This window comes from Netta rufina, assembly GCF_964035555.1.
Source record: "Netta rufina genome assembly, chromosome: 16".
In the NCBI taxonomy this organism is placed as follows: Eukaryota; Metazoa; Chordata; class Aves; order Anseriformes; family Anatidae; genus Netta; species Netta rufina.
The window spans coordinates 15,621,568-15,637,643 of record NC_140140.1 but is presented as its reverse complement, the minus strand read 5'-3'; the positions used below and the strand labels follow the sequence as shown (position 1 = coordinate 15,637,643).

General features: G+C 61.3%; 1 protein-coding gene across 1 annotated transcript; it reads left to right on the top strand.

Moving 5' to 3' along the window:
* Positions 1-7,992: 7,992 nt before the first annotated feature.
* PSMF1 (proteasome inhibitor subunit 1) lies at positions 7,993-14,209 on the top strand. The gene is made up of 7 exons (XM_084296450.1): positions 7,993-8,156; positions 8,909-9,061; positions 9,523-9,605; positions 10,089-10,271; positions 11,112-11,165; positions 12,835-12,993; positions 13,134-14,209. Exons 1-7 carry the CDS (start codon positions 8,028-8,030, stop codon positions 13,183-13,185), a joined length of 813 nt encoding a protein of 270 aa, XP_084152576.1. The 5' UTR covers positions 7,993-8,027; the 3' UTR covers positions 13,186-14,209.
* The last annotated feature ends 1,867 nt before the right edge of the window (positions 14,210-16,076 follow it).

Below are 16,076 nucleotides of genomic sequence, written 5' to 3'. Positions count from 1 at the left end.
CGTCACTGCAGAGACACAGCAGCGCTCAGCCGAGGCTTCGAGAAGGAAATTCAGCAAGTTCCTGGTGTGTCCTCTCTTTTCCTAGAACGGATCAAGAGCTGAGCCCTGCTCTGCCCTGCAGCCCTCCCCACCAGCTCCACCAAGTTCCCCAGCAGGGTCAGGGGCTGAGCTGAGCTGGGCAGGACTCAGCACCCAGGGAGGGGTCTGCAGGGCAGAGGGATGTGGTGGTCAGAGGGAACATGGTGTTGGGCCTTCCCTTCCCTTCCCTTCCCTTCCCTTCCCTTCCCTTCCCTTCCCTTCCCTTCCCTTCCCTTCCCTTCCCTTCCCTTCCCTTCCCTTCCCTTCCCTTCCCTTCCCTTCCCTTCCCTTCCCTTCCCTTCCCTTCCCTTCCCTTCCCTTCCCTTCCCTTCCCTTCCCCACCAAACCTGACAATTTGGCTGCGCGCAGACCTGGCATTTTCTCTCTCCTGATTTAAGTTACGCATTCACTGAATTCTTCCTTTCCCTCGTTATTAACGGAGAGTTCCTGATGTCCTCCTTAGCCACCAGCTCGTCCCGTCCAGCTGGAGGTGTAGCACGATCCCCTCCCTCCTGGTGCGGGGAAGCACACGGTGGCAATTCTGGCCGGGGAGCAGGGATCAGGGAAGGGGGCTCACGTCCCCGGTGCCTTGGGCACAGGGATGCTGCTGCTGTGGCTCAGAAGCTCCCAGGAAAGCAGTGGCAGGAGGATGGTGCTGTCCCTGTCCCCATCCCAGTCCCTGTCCCCATCCTGTCCCCGTCCCTGTCTCCGGCGCGGGGCCCTCTGCGCATCCCGGGGGCGAGGGCGGCTGCCGGCTGGAGCGGAGCAGCAGCGTCAGTGGACGGCCAGTTCCCAATTTGCACCAGCCCGAAACAATGACGATGACAGTCGCAGAAATAAAGAGATGAAAAATGTGTCTGCGATTTTAATAAGCTGGAAACACCCAGAGCAAGGGGACGCGAGGGCCGGGAGGGTGGCACGGCTGCGCCACCGCCGCCACCGCCGTGCGCCCCGGCAGCGAAAGGGCTCGGGAGAGCTTCCAGGAGGCGCAGCCCGGCCGGGTGCCCTCCTGGCTCCCTGCAGCTCGGGGAGCTGGGGCTTTGTCGCGTGGAAAGGGCTCCCGGGGGAGGCAGGTCCCACCACGGCGGGTGCTGGGGCTGCCGGATTCGTCCCACCGAGCCCCAACGCATCGCCAGCAGGGACGACAGAGGCTGGTGCTGGTGCTGGTGGCAGCAGTGGCTGCTCCCAGCTCCAGCCTGGTCACCTTCCCAGGAGCTTCTCCTTCCCTCCCTGGTATGCCTACTTCTTTTTTTTTTTTTTTCCTTTTTTCCTCTTTTTTTTTTTTTTTTGGTGAATTTTTCATAGTCTTTTAAAGCCCGTAAAAAAAAATTTAATACAAAGGAAATTAAAAAACCCAGAGGAACTATTCTCATAATAATTTCACAATCCGCACATATCCCTCAGCAAATTTAATTTGTAGGAAATAAAGAACAAAATACGACAATAAAAGGCTTCTAAACAAATCCTAATGCTTTACATGTGTAAGTGCAAAATGCTGCAGGCACCCGGTGTAGGTGGGCGGGGGGGCCGGGGGCTACCCCCAGCCTCGCCGGGGGGCTCCCTGCGCCCCTGGGGCTGGGTGCAGGAGCTGGGGGCTTTTTGCAGCCCCAGCACCCCCAGACCCCGTGGACCCTCTCGTCCCCAGAGGTCGGTGGTGCCAGGAGTGCTCCTGCTTCAGCAGCCCCCGCTGGGGCAGTTTCCTACCAGTTAAAAAAAGGGAAAATTGGGACGGATCTGGATGAGCCGTGCCAGGATGTCAGCCCCACAGGGGATGCTCTGGGCACACGGAGGAGCAGGGGGTCTCCTGCCTCGCTGTGATGCCCGGGGCACAGCCACCCACTGCCCCCCAGTGCCTGGGACCCTACGGCCACCAGCATTGGGGTCCCCAGAGGTCCCCAGAGGTGCTGTGCAGGTGAGGGATGCAGGTGCTGCATCCCCCATCCCCGCTGTGTCTCCGCTGTGTCTCGTGCCCTTTTCCCAGCTCACAGCCCTCCCTCGCCGCCTGTTGCTCTCCCCCTTCTTTTAATATACCTGGCACCTCGAGGAGAAGTTTCCCTTTAAGCACACAGCCTCGCATTATAATAACTTTTATTCTATGTCTTAATTAGTGAGCTGGAAAAGACATCAATTGCTGCACACCATACGTGAGCCTGCGCCCCAGGCTGCAGAGGGACGAGCTTTGGTCCCAGGGTGTTGCAAACTCAGCTCCCCGTGCGCACGGGGAGGGCGAAACCCGGTGGGCACGGGCAGTGGGGCTGCTCCCTCCTGCTGGGGGGGGCACGGGCAGGGTCTCCCCATCCTTCTGCTAATGTGGACATCGGGGATATTTAGGGTTTTGCACCCAAATCGCTGTGGCACTGCTGCACCCACCGCTCGGGGTGTTGGGGTGCCGTGCCCTGTGCCCCGTGCGGTTACCCCGACCCCACTGTGAGCCCCCAGCGGGCCCTTTCCACCTGGGGCCGTTTGCCACCAGCTCCCCAGAAGAAATGCGAGCGATTGCCCAAGAGCACGGCGCGGGCAAGCTGATACTCCCCGAGCACGCTGCCTCATACCATCCGTGCGTGCCTGAGACGGAGAGAGAAATGCTGGGGAGCTGCAGGCGCCATCCCAAACCGAATGTACTGTCTGCAGCAGCGCCGGGCAGAGCCGCAGGAAGCAACCACCGTGTGTCATGGAAGAAACTGCGAAGGGAAGGCTCTGCTGAGGGGAGCGGGGGCCTTCACGTGGCGTCCAAAGCGCTCCGGGACGAGCTCGATGGCAGCCCGGGGCCGAGGCCGGCTCTTCCTCCGCACGCAGCACCTCTGCCCACACCCTCCTCCTCCTCACCCTGGCAGAGGGAAGGGGCAAATAGCAGGATCTGCTCCCCAGCAGCATCCCCTGTGCCTTTGATGCTGTCCCCAAGCGAGGTGGCCTCGGGCATCCCCCGCCGTGCCGAGCAGGCGCTGGTTTTGTACCCCGGTGCCCGGCGTGGCCGCGGGGGCAGAGGCGGCACAGGGGGCGCAGGCAGCAGCTGGCGGGCAGGGCGCTGCCCTCCGGGGCCGCTTTGATGCGGGGGGGTCCCCGGCTGTGCACAATGGGAGCCGGCCCTGCCTGCGGGCTGGGGCTGCAGTGAAGCAAGGGTGATTGATGGCCTTGTTTTCCTCCTCCAAAGCCTGTCCCGAGCCGTGCGGATCTATGGCCGAGGTCCCCCGAGAGCTGGAGGAGGACGGCAGCGGCTGCCCGGGCTGCAGGCGGGGGTGTCGGGGGGCTGAGGTTGCTGCTGCCCTCCAGGCTGCTGGGTCAGGTGCTGGAAGAGCTCCGTGCCTCAGTTTCCCCATCCCTGCTGCCCCTCGGGTATCTCTGGGTGACACAAATCCCACAAAGCTGCCCCGGCTCCTCTCAGGTGTGTGGGGCATCCCTAGAATTAAGGCAGGCGCAGGGAGCACAGGAGCCCCATCTGGGATAACTCTGCAGCCAGTTAACCTCCCGAAAACCGAGCTCAGTTCCAGCTGATGAGTCAGGACTGTGTTTGCGCGATGCGCTCCCTGCAAGCAAGGTTTCCACCGCAGAGCTAACAGCCTTTTCTGGGAAGCACTGGGGCTCTGGGCTTCCTAATTATTTTCAAAGCCTATTGGCAGCATCCCTCAGACAGGGATTATGCCTGCCTGAAACGCAGCACTCGAGCATGTTCAGAGTCCCGAAAGTGCTAATTGACTTTACGTTTCACATCGCTGTCAAGAGCCTGCTCTCCTGCAGCCTGGTCCCTCCTCCTGCTCCTGCGGCGAACCCGCCCGCATGTGGTTTGAATTTCTTCCGCAGAGAAAAAGCTCCTTTCTCCTGCCTCGGTGTCATCTTTCCCTGGAATTTGGGGGAAACAGAGAGGAGGACAAATTTTCACCGAGCGACTACCTCCCCTCTCAAGGAAACGAAGGAAGAAAGTGAAGGGCGAAACTAATTCCAGGAGCACGAGCCACCGGTGCCCCGTCCCATCCTCAGCCCTTTGGCACGGTGATTTTGGCCACTTTCTGGTGGCTTCTCTCGTGCCAGGAGGTGATGGGTGGCTGAGCAGAGCTGCGTGGAGGAGGGCTGCACAGTGCTGTGGGCTCAGGAGTGGGGATCCCATCCCTCGGGCTGCTTGCGGGGAGGCTCCGTGCGCACGGAGCCGTGTGCGGGCACCCGGCAGGAGCCATCCCCCAGCACCCAGCCCTGCTCGGCCTCAGCCAGGTGATGTGCAGTGGTTTCCCTGTCCGCAGAAAGGACAAACAGCGCGCCGACCCAAGGGCGGGCCGATGCTCTCAAATGACAGCAGCTCCCGACGCCCGCGGAGCCGCCACGGCTGCTCGCAGGAATCTCAGCCAGGAATTGGCCGTGGCCCCTCGCTGCCTTCTCCTGCCCGGCCCCGTGCCACGGCTGGTGCACGTGGCCCAGTGTGGTGAAGCACGGCACGGCATGGCACGGCACGGCACGGCATGGCACGGCACGGCACGGCATGGCACGGCACGGCACACCGTTGAGCCAGCTGCCCTGGCTGCCGTTCCCAGCACGGAGGGCTCACGGGCTGCAGGCGATTGGGAAATCGGTTTCCTCTCCTCCTCCTTACGACATTGCAGTGGGCGCATCCACCGGGAGCAGTGAGGCAGTGGGAAAGTATGAAGGTCAGGGGAGGCTGTGGTTTGTGTGACGGAGGTGAGCCCCGGCTGATGCATCCCCTCCACCTGCCGGTGCCCGGCCGGCTCCTGCCTCCTCTCCCTCCACCACGAGGCCCAGATCCTGCTGAGAGCAGCTCTCCACGGCCCCGTGGCTGCTGCTCCTGGGTTAGAGAGGGAGGAGAAGGGGCACACGAGGCTCCTCTGCATTTCCAGCACTGGGAGCAGAAGGGTTGCTACTGGCTCCTGCCAGATCCAGCAGTGGATCCTGAGGAACACGTGTGATGTGCGCAGGGCTCTGGCTGCTCCGGGGGCTTCCCGTGGCTCAATCCACATCGCTCCTGCCCCCGGCTCTGCTCCACCAGCCCACAAAGAGGATGCGGTGCGGAGCCGCCGGCCACCTCGCCTGCTCCAACGCCGGCCCCAGCGTTTGCGGCGGCCGACGTGACGCGCTTGCCTTGCAGCACTAACGAGCCGGCTCTGCAATCCTCGTCACCTCATTAACGACTTGGCTGCCGCATCCCAACCCAGGCTGTGCTGTCCGCTGCCTCCCACGTAGCTTGCAGGCTGCGAGACCGGCGTTAGGGGAGCCGCTTTCATGTGGCCAGAGGTTTTCATCATCAGCGAGCTGCAGTGAGCCAGGAGCTGGGGCAAAGGAGGGACGAGGGGGGACGGGCACCATGGGCTTGGCAGGGGCAGCGCTGATTTAGGGCAGCCCCGGGCATGGGGGATGCAGCCCTGGGGAGGGGATGCAGGGAGGGCATCCCGCTGTACCCCATCAGAGGGCTGCTTGGGGGTCTCAGCCCTGCTCCTGCAGCCCCCCAGGACACCCCGAGTTACCCCTTGTGTGTGGTCCAGCATGGCTGGCACCCGTGGGGGTGCAGGAGGCCGTGCCCCAGGTTGGTGTGAGGGTGGAGAGGATCTCAGCCTTCATCCCCGCTGGAGGATCTGCTGGACAAAACGGAGCCAGAAAGTCTTTTAATGTCTGCATGTGCCCAGCTGGCCTCCATCAGCACGGAGGCACCAACCTGGGGACTGGCAGGCAGCTCCAGGTTCCCATCCTGGCCATGAATCACAGGCCCCGCAATGGAAAAGCCCCGGCTCCAGCATTTCCTGATGTTCTCATCGAATCCCGATCAGATGAAGCAGACACATCTGTGGGATTGCAATGCTCAAGCCACCCCCAGATGGATTCAGCCTGCCCAGGAGAGCCCCGAGCCCCCAGGAGCTGCCCACCCTCCAGACCCCATTCCCAGAGCAATGGGCAGCGAGGTCCAGCTGCACCGAGCCCGTGTCCCTGTGTCCCCATGTCCCCATGGCTGGCTTGGCACCCAGTCCATTGCACCCACCACCCCGTGAGGCTCTGCAGGGCTCAGGACAGGGCTCCCGCAGCTCTTGCAGCTCCTGCCCAACAGGCAGTGGGACGATATGAGTCTGACAGCCCCACAACACACATCCTGTTCCCCACACTGCCCCCATCACCTCACAAATGAGCAAAGCAGGAGCTGAGTCCCACATTCCTATTGCGAAGCCCTGGCTCTGTGGAAATTGGTGCTAATTTCCTGCCCATTCCCACCTGGCCAGCTCGGTTCTCTTGGCTTCCATGCCATGGATGTCCTCTGAGGAGCCGGGACTGACGGGGGCATTAGCAAGAGGTGCAACATTTCCACAGCCACCGGGGAAATGATTCACGGGAACGGGCAGCGCTGAGCAGTGAGGACGGTCTGTGGTCAATTGTTCAGCTTCAGTGACTTCTTGAGGGGGAAATGGAAAGAGCGGACAGTGTGAGTTAATTAATAGACGCATAATGAAGTCAAGATGAATCAGAGCATCCCCAAAGGAGCTAGATCTCAGATTGGGAAAGCAGCAGATGATGGCTTTCCCTGGCATGAGGCTGCTTCATCCAGGACCACTCCAGCCCCAGCCTCCTGCCACCCGCATCGAGGACACGCCAGAGACACCGGCTCCAGCCCCAGGCCACAGCGGGGCCAGGAAACAGAGCCCCTGACTACAGCTCAGTGGCAACTTTAAGGAGAACTCAAGTGTTATAAACAGGGAAAGGAGATGTGGAAAGAACCAGAATAACATTGTCACTAGCTGATTGCACTTTTGGTCCCTTTGGGTGCCAAGGGAAATAATAGGGACGTGCACGTGAGCACAGCCACAGGTTCTTCCAGATTTTTAATAACTGGATCAGCAAATGTTTTGGTCACAGGCTGATCCTTGGTGAGGAAGAGCCCGGGGTTAGGGAGCAGGAACCAGGCAAAATTCCCAACCACGTGGCTGCTTTGGGCACCTCTTGCTCACAGCAGGCGGTGAGGCTGGTGCCACCACATGGAGCCCCCTTGGAGCCCTGCCACGTCCGCAGCCTGGAGAGGCAGTGACACAGACCTGGCATGCAGAAGTGCTAATTTTTTTTCAGGGAATAAAAACCCTAGCCTCCCTGCAATCCGAGAGCAGCCCTGCAAAGAGGGACTTTGGGCTACTGATGGGTGAAAAATTGGTTATGAGGCAGCAGTGTGCACTTGTAGGCCAAAAAGCCAGCTGTGTTTTGGGCTGCATCACAAGGAACCTGGCCAGCAGGTTGAGGGAGGTGATCCTCCTCTGCTCCGCTTTCCACCTGGAGTACTACATCCAGCTCGGGGTCCCAGTACAAGACACACACGGACCTGATAGAGGAGGTCTGGAGGAGGCCATGAACATGGAGAAAAGACTGACGAGAGTTGGGGTTGCTTGGCCAGGATGTGAGCAGTCTCCAGGCTGACGTTATTGCAGCCTTCCAACATACAGAGGGGGAATGTACGGAAGAGGGAGCAAGACTTTATCAGGTCCTGCAGTAACAGGACAAGGGGTTTTGAAGCAAAAGAGGGCAGATTTAGACTGGGCATAGGGAATAAACTTTACACTCTGAAGGGGGTGAGATGCTGGAACAGGGCAGCTGTGGATCCTGAAGGGCTCACAGTCTGGTCGGAGGGAGTTTTGCACACCCGGCAGAGGGGCAGGAGCCCCTGATCACGGCAGGGGTGGTCTTAACAACATTAATCTTAATAATTAACAACGTCTGCCCCCTTTCCAGCCCAAACCACGCCGTGATCCCCCAGCGAGGGGGCCGGCCCTGGAGCACCGCTGCCCCTCGCTCCCTGCGGCTTCCACTTCACCCCAGCCCCGGGGCTTAAAGCAGGGGACGGGGGCCCCCTAGTGAGGCTCGGCCCGGCCCGCTTTGACTCTCCCCGACCCGATTCGGGCTCTCCCCGGGGATCTCAGCCCCGGCCCGGCCCGGCGGAGGGCGGGGGCCCGGCCCGGCCGCGCCTCCTCCGTGCGGCCATGGCGGGGCTGGAGGCGCTGTACGCCTCGGCCCGGGCCGCCGTGTCCCGGCCGGAAGATGCGCTGCTCTGCGGCCTCCATTGGGAGCTGGTTCGGCACGGCTACCGCTGCCTCGGTGCCGGGGAGCAGGTACGGGTCGGGCATGGCCGGGCCGGGCCTCCCGTTCCCGGCCGACCGCTGCGCTAGGCCCCGTTAGGCCCCGCCGAGCCTCGGACTTTCCTAGCGCCGCTCCCCGCCCACGCTCGGCCCTGGCCGGCCGCCGCGCTCGGGGAGGGCGCTGGGGGGTGTGAGGGTACCGGAGGGGTCTGGAGCTTTGGGAGTCGAGGGGGGAGGCTCCCGGGTGTTGTTGGGGGGTGTCCTGGTGGTGGGGGGTACAGTGAGGGGTTGGGGTGGTGGTGGGGACCCCATTGGGGGTTTGGTGTAGTGTTGGGGTGGGGGACGGGGCTGGAGGGGTTTGCTGATGGGTTTGGGCTGGGGGGTCCCAGTGGGAGGCCAGGGAGGGGGATAGTTTTGGGGAGATAGCTGCAGTGGGTGTGCTGATGCTGAGATGGGGGATATGGGGTCAGGAGCCTGGTGTGGGGGTTGCCAGGAGGGTGCCTGATGTGGTACGGGGGGCAGTGGCACTGGTTTGGCAGAGAAGCCCCCCACTACCTCGGGAGGGGACAGTTTGGGGCAGTGCCATCCTCCAGCTGCTTTGCTGTGGGGCTGGGACAAATAAGGTGACAGCCACGAAACGCTGGGGAGCTGCAGGGTGTCAGGAGACAAAAAGCATCATCCACCAGTCCGGGACTTTGTTGGTTCCTACTCAACAAGGGGTGGTTGTGCCCCCTTCTGTTCTACCTGGTGGGCAGGGTCTCAGCAGCATGTCTGTCCTGTTGTAGCCACGTCCTGATGAACGAAAGTCGGAGCTGCTGCCTGCTGGCTGGGAAGCCAACAAGGAGGTGTACACGCTGCGCTACAAGTCCACAGACGATGCCCGTGAGCTGCTGCTTAAGGCCATCATGGTGGAGGACAGTATGATCGTTAACGTCATGGTGAGTACCCAGGCTGGTTGCTGTGGGAATTGGCAGGTGTGGTAGGGACCTTAAAGTTCAGCTAATTCCACCTCCCCCACCATGGGCAGGGACTGCCTCTGGCCTGGGAGTTGCCCCTTTTGTGTCCCTTTTCCAACTGGGGATGTATTTGCAGACCATTTCCCAACCAGCACCTGCCCAGGATATTTTTGCCCCATGGCACAGCTTCTTGTCTCTGGCTGTGCTGTGAGATTGTGGTCTTTCACCTTTGCAATCCGGGCTGGGGGAGCAAGCAGGGAGAGTCTTGCTGTACACAGCAGTTTGTTTGCTTCTGTGATTCAGGCACTGCACCGGGACACAGGCAGGAAACAGGCGAGCTCATTCCTCATGTCCTGAGCCCCTGTCTGTGGTTGTGCTTGCTCCCTGCCCTAGGCCCAGCTTTGCCTGGCTGCTGACACCTTCCTTCCCCTGTCTTTTGCCAGGATCGCACTTCTCAGAAGGTGGCAGATGTGACCTTGGCAGTGGCCGACTACATCAACCCAGAGCACCTGGATGATTTCCACAAGTAATCGCGGTTCCCTGGCATTTTCTGCAGGAGAAAAAGTCCCACCAGCGTAGGGAGGGGGGCAGATGGAATCAGAGACCAGGCTGGGAAGAGCCTGGAGGACTTTTCTGTCCTGTACAAATCCAGAGGCAGAGCAAGAGAGATTCAGGAGGCAGTGGGGTCCTGGGTGATAGCCCAGGGGACAGCCATGCCACCTGTGAACGAGCTGTGGCCAGCCTGGAGCTTTTATTTCCAGAGCACTGCCTGCCTGTCTGTGCTGGGGGGAGGCACCTCCGCCCTCTCAAATGGGGCTGGGGCCTCAGAGCTGCCGTGTGCTGTTGCCCCTTCCCATCCCCTCCGTGCTGCCAGCTGGGGGCACGTTTTGTGCCAGAGATGCTTTGGGGATGTCCATCCCCTCACCTCTCCCCTCGCAGCCCGTCCAGCACCCTCACCCCCGGGTGCCGTGGCCTCCCCATCCCACTGCCTCCCCTCTCCTCCCTGCAGGGTGTACAAGAACATGGAGGAGCTGAGGGCAAAGATCGCTTCGGGTATCATCGCCCCCCTCGGGGGCCCTGCAGAAAGGGAGAAGGAGCCCGAGGCAGAGAAGGAGGACCCTGTCTTGCCCAAGGATTACGACCCCCTCATGGCCCCTCCTCGGCAGCCTGCAGGCACGAGAGCGCCGTCCTGGTGAGTGCCTCTTTCCTCTGGCAAAGCTGACGGGGGACACGCATAACCCATTCCATCATCCCTCCTTGGCCCCTTTGTGCCCAGCCATGCCTCGTGTGTGCCGGGCAGGTTCCCCCCTCTCTTCCCTCACAAGCTGTAATCCCTTTTGGCCGCAACTCAGAGACGCTGCGGTGGCTCCGCTGTCCCTAGGGAGCCGGCTGTGGCTTCTGCCCTGTACGGCACCTCTTGTTTCTTCGGCCTCGCTGCTGTCTGCTGGTGCTCAGGGTGCAAGCTGCTCCTTGGGGAGGCCCCGCACGCCCGTGGGCAGACAGGCTGGAGCTGGGCATGGCTCTGAAACCGCGTTATTGGCACATACTGCTGGCAAGGAGTTGTGACAGCTGGCTGCAGGCTCGCCACCCCAAAACCTCCACGCTCCTGGAAGCGGGACTGTCATTGTGTGGCTGCCTGGGACGCGCTGGAGAGCCTGGCACTGCTCAGGGAGCCCCTGGCATGGAAACTGCCAGCATCCACAGCTGCAGCCCGGAGCGGTGGGAGCAGCAGGGCTCCCTTCATCTCTGCAAGCTTCCCGCGAGCCTGCCGTGCGCACCGACATCCCCACCCGGCTGCACCCTGGAGCAGGGAATTGCTGTGTCTGGGCACGGAGCGGCTCCCAGAGCCCGCTCAGTCCCACGGGTCCCAAGACTTTTTGGGTCCTGCCGTGCAGAGCTGCTGCTCTTGCTGTCGGGAAGGCTCCCGTAAGCACACAGCAGCACCAAACACGCTGTCTGCTCGCTCCTGGTGGCTCCGTGGGGCCGGTCAGCCCCTCACCGACCTCCTCGCTCACTCTGTGCTCTGTTTCAGGCCTCGTCCCCTGAACCCCTTTGCTGTCGGTGGGGAAGACCTGGACCCTTTCGGGTGAGTGCGGCTGGGAGAAGCGGTGCTTCGCGTGCCTGAGAAGAGGAGCGTCCCCTGCTCTGCCCTGGGGAAGGGTGGGGAGGTTGGGGCTGCTCCTCAGACAGCCGGGGTCCGCCTGGCTCAGGCATCCCGCGAAGCGTCTCCGAGGGCGGGCGGCAGCGGGACGGTTCCTCAGCGCACAGCGGTTGGACGGACGGTTCCTAAACCTCAATGTGGTTCTAATATCGTAACAGGATCCCGTCGCTTGCATAGATGATAGGTTGCAATCTGCGTCTGTTTAATAATCAGCCTGTATTCATTTACCATGCACTAATTCCTTCAGTAAATCAAAGCTGAATACGTCGTTAAGTGGATGTAAGCCTCTAATTCAAAATGTTACCAGCTGCTGCGTCTACAGCCCAGCAGTCTGGAGAAGGGGAGGCTTAAATCCACAGATTGCCGAGCCCTGCTTGGGAGCCTCCAGGCTCTTCTGAGGCACTCGAGAGCAGGGATGCTGGAGGAAGCCCTGCTTCCACCCAGGCTGTCTGGGGGACTCGTCTTCACAGATCCCTCTCTGGCTCTTTGGTTTGGGTGGGCGAGGAGAACCTGTCATCCGTCAATCCAGTTAAAAGCACAGCCTCAGACAGAAAACAGGCCTTGGAATTGTTGCAAAGTGCCCTGCAGCCCAGGGGAGTCCTCTCTGGAACCACGCTCCTGTGGGGATCGCATTTTTTCCCCTCTTGCAAGACTCGGTTCTCCGCGGGTTTGGCTAGAAAAGGGCCAGCTCGAAACGTCCTGCCCTGCTGAAGGGAGAGGCCCGGAGCCTGGGTGGCTGGAAGGAAACCCGATAGCATGAGGAGAGGGGGTTCAGTTGTGGGGGGGGGGACCCCGCTCTCTCGCCGCCTCCAGCCCTTCATCAGAAGTTTCTCTGTAAAAGGACAAAAAAGACGGTAAATGGAAGCAGATTTGTGTGCTGACACCTGCCAGCGCTGGGGCTGGAGACCCAGACTCCCAGGCATATGCTCGTGGGGCCTGGCTGTCCCGGGGCTCTCTGGGCAGCCAGCCTGGCGTAATGGAACTCATTAGCGCAGTTGTTAATGACTTGTATGATGGCAGCGGTGTCCAGAGGCTCCAGCTGAGTTTGCACAAAGCCGCCTATGAGGAATGGCACTCGCAGCGTGGGGCAGCTCCGAGGAGCCGCCGTGGTCAGCAAATGACTTCCAGGCAGAGCTCTGGAGAGGCTGGCGGCAGCCCCGGATGGCTCTGCGTGCCCTTGCAGCGCTGCACAAGGGCCAGCAGCTCCTCGGGGACTCCTCAGCCACTGTCACTGCCCTGACGCTCCTCGAAGGAGCTGGGGGAGGAGGGAAGCTGCCCCTCCGCGGCTGCAGCCCCCTCTCGCAGCAGCTGGGGGACACGCAGGGAAAGCCGAGCGTTTATTTTGGCAGGCAGGCACACACTTTTTCTTCCCTCTGCATGTTTCCATGAGGGGTCGCTGGCACAGTGCTGCCTTGGACCTGGTGCTCCAGCTTGGGCTTGTGTGCAAGCCTCCACCTTGGCGTGATGCTGAGTTTGGGTTCGCATCCTGGGTCTGCCCCTGAGCACTGCTCGTGGCACAGCGTGGGCAGGGCCGCAGGAGGAGCGCTTTGCTCTTCGTTCAGCTCATCTCCCTCTCTGCCTTTCCTCTCCCCAGAGGTCGGAGGGGGGGAATGATCGTCGATCCTCTCCGGTCCGGGTTCCGGCAGCCGGGCATTGACCCGTCGACAGGTCTGCCCAGCCGCCTTCCCCCGGGAGCAGTCCCCCCAGGAGCCAGATTTGACCCCTTTGGCCCCGTGGGGGCTGGCAGGGGCAGGTAGGTGCTCGCTGACACCTGGGCAGCCGCTGCAGTTCCTCATCATGCTCTCTGCGGTCTGCCCTTAGCTCTCCTCCTCCTCCTCCTCCCAGGGTTGTGCTCTTGCTCCTGCTCTGACTCTGCTCCCAATTCCTTTCCAGGCCGGATCCCGACCACCTCCCCCCTCCGGGCTACGACGACATGTTCATGTGAGGACTCACCGAGTGGTTTCTCAGCTGGCTGCAGCCCGAGCGGTCTCCCGGGGAGCAGGAGCACTTTCCCCTCTTCGCTTCCCTCTTTGGTGGACTTTGATCTTTTCAGCAGCGTTTTTCCTCTCCTCACTCGGGGCCACGTTCCCGGGCTTCAGACCGGCCATAAAGGTTTCCATATGTGCAGAACAGAAGAGGGGGCAGTAGGTTTATTTCTTTCTGTGCTCCTCTGAGGGTACCCAGCTGTGGGCACACAGAAGATGTGGGCAGCGTGGGGAGCAGTTGGGCGTGCTGAGAGCAGCCCCGGGCTGTCAGGTTCCCTCCTGTTTCTTTTGGGGTGGCGTCGCTTTCGCTGCTGGGGTTACACGTGCAGGTGGTGCTGGGGAGGGAGCAGGTTCCCCGTGCAGAGGTGTTTTTTCTCATGCTTTTTATCCGAGCAAAGAGCTGATCATCACGAAGAGCTAAAGCCTGTCCCAGGGGGTCTCTGTGTCATCAGCTTTGCATGGCCGTGCCCGCTGGATGTGAAGGCCACCAACACCACGCTGTTAATGTGCATGAGAAGAGAGAGAGAGGTGGGATTCCTGGCCCTGCAGCCACGCTGTCCTTCAGTCCCGGGGCTGCACATCAAACCTGCAGGCAGGCAGCGTGGAGGGTGCCCGTTTGGCACCGTGGCAAGGAGGAGGTTTGGTGCTGGCGTGGCCACCGGGACCAGCGTTGGCTGTCTGGGCCTGGTGGAGCTGAAGGATTTGGGATTTGCTCTGCTGCAGGGCTGTACAGGAACACCATTCCCTGCTGTCAGTCCCGTGGCGTGAGGCTGGTGCTGTTCTGCTTGGAGGGACTCTGCTGCCCCTCACCAGACCGCGTGGGGAGGAAGGGTGAGGTCTGCACGGCTCGGGATCCGCAGCTCTTTCTGGAGCCCGCCCCGTGTCGGGTAGTTTGGGGGCTGCAGTTTACTGGGTTCATGCTTTGTTCTCGTGGTTTGGTTTCTTGGAAGGATGTTGGAGTTTGAAATAAAAACCTGACGACCATGTTGTGTTAGCACTTGCTGAGGGGTCACCCCCCTGCCCCAGCTGGCCTCCCCCTTTCCCCCCCATGAGAAGGGGAGCCCCAAAGGCACCCCAGGAGCTCTGCCCCGGCTGTGCCTGCTCTCCCTGGGGTGCTGGGCTCACACTGGGAGCCCGCTTTGTTCCTTCCCCTGAGCAGCAGCATTTTTCCGAGACGAGTAGACTGTATTTAGTAAATTAAGTGGAGAACGGCCCAGCCCTCGTTCCGGCTGCTCTCCTGGTGGTAATTGGCTCTCCGGGGTATTGAACGCCGTTGTTGCGCTGCGTGCAGCTGCAGAGGCATAAATAAAAACGGGGGAGTGCTCCCCTCTGTCTCTCCCTTTTCCCCCAAAGGCTTTGCCTTTTAAACTGCCTTTGCCTCCAAACACAGCTGATATCAGCTCAGTTGCAGCGTTTTCGACCCAGGGCTGTGTGCAGGTGGGAGCGGGGAGGGACCGGCTGCAGAAATTTGGCACTGGGGGAGCCGGAGCATCCCCTGCATCTCCCCAGGGCTCACCTCGGCAGGAGCTGCTGCGTCCCTGCTGTGTCCCTGCTGTTCTCCCAGCTCCTGGGGCAGCCCGAGCCTGCCCACAGCTTTGCCCTCCAGGAGAAGGAGCCCCAACCTTGTTGTGGGGGGGCCGAGATGCTCGGTGCTGCGGCTGTGGCCTTATCAGAGGGGCTCCCCTCTGCGGGAGGCGGCTGCTTTCCGCCGCCTGCATTAATCATGCGCTGCAACCTTTCAGGAGGGAGAGACACAGCCTGCTTTGATGGGGGCTAATTAAAACGAGCCAGCTCCGGGGAGAGGCTGCGTCGGGTCCTGATAAACAATCTTTTGTCTGCAGCACTTAACCCCAGCGGGTTCGTGGGGCCGTGCAGCTGAGGGGGAGCAGGTGGGAGAGGAGAGGCTTTGAGGAGAGGGCGAGCGCCCTGCGTTGAGCCGGGGTGGGTGCAGGCTCGTGCCTCAGCCTCGGGGATTTTGGGGGCTCTGATACCCATGCTCCAGAGAGGAGAGGTGGAGGGAGATGTGTGTCCTCTGCAGGACAAAGAAATGGGGCAGGAGAACAACTGCAGCCCGCTCAGCTCAGCTCCCACCATACGGCGGAGGTGGCTAACGCGCCTCGGGTGAATTTTACAGAGGGCTGTAAAGAGCATCGGGGGCTGGAGTGTGCGATGCTGGCACGGCCCCAGCCCTCCCTCCTCGCCTGGGCGCCGAGGAGGCGCTTCCACGTCAGGTTTGAAGAAAGAGGCTGGGTTATTGGCCATGGCTTGCCGTCCCTGGAGAGCCCTTCAGGCCATCTGCCGTCCCGCCCAGCCCGCAGCACCTGCGCTGCACGCTCCCCAACGCAGAGCCCTCGGCGCTGCTAATTACCCTGCAGCCATGCTCTGTCCCCAGCATCCTGCGTGCCCCGAGGATGGTGTGAGGGAGGAGGAACCAGGGGATGTTAGACAGGAAAACAAAGCAGCTCCTGCTACAGCAGCTCGTTGCCACCAGCCTCCCGCCGCGCGCGATGGGGTCCCCACCACCGCCCCGGTGCCAAATCACTCTCCAGTCCTAGAGATCTCGCTGGGGGAGGCTCTTTAATGGCATTCCTTCCTCGACACAACTTTGTTCACCTTAAATATTTTATATTTCAATCACGAGGGTTTTCCTCCAGCCCTCCAGGCCCAGTTAAGGGACAGCACAGCACAGCACGGCGCTGCGCAGCAGTGGCAGCCTCCTTCCAGTCCAGCCTTTTGGGGAGCCCCCCCGGAATAGCGAGGAGGATTTCTGTGCTCACACAACGCAGGAGTCCAGCAGAACCTCCAACAGGTTCAGCCTCTCATCCCGTGAAGACCCCTTACTCCTTATTCA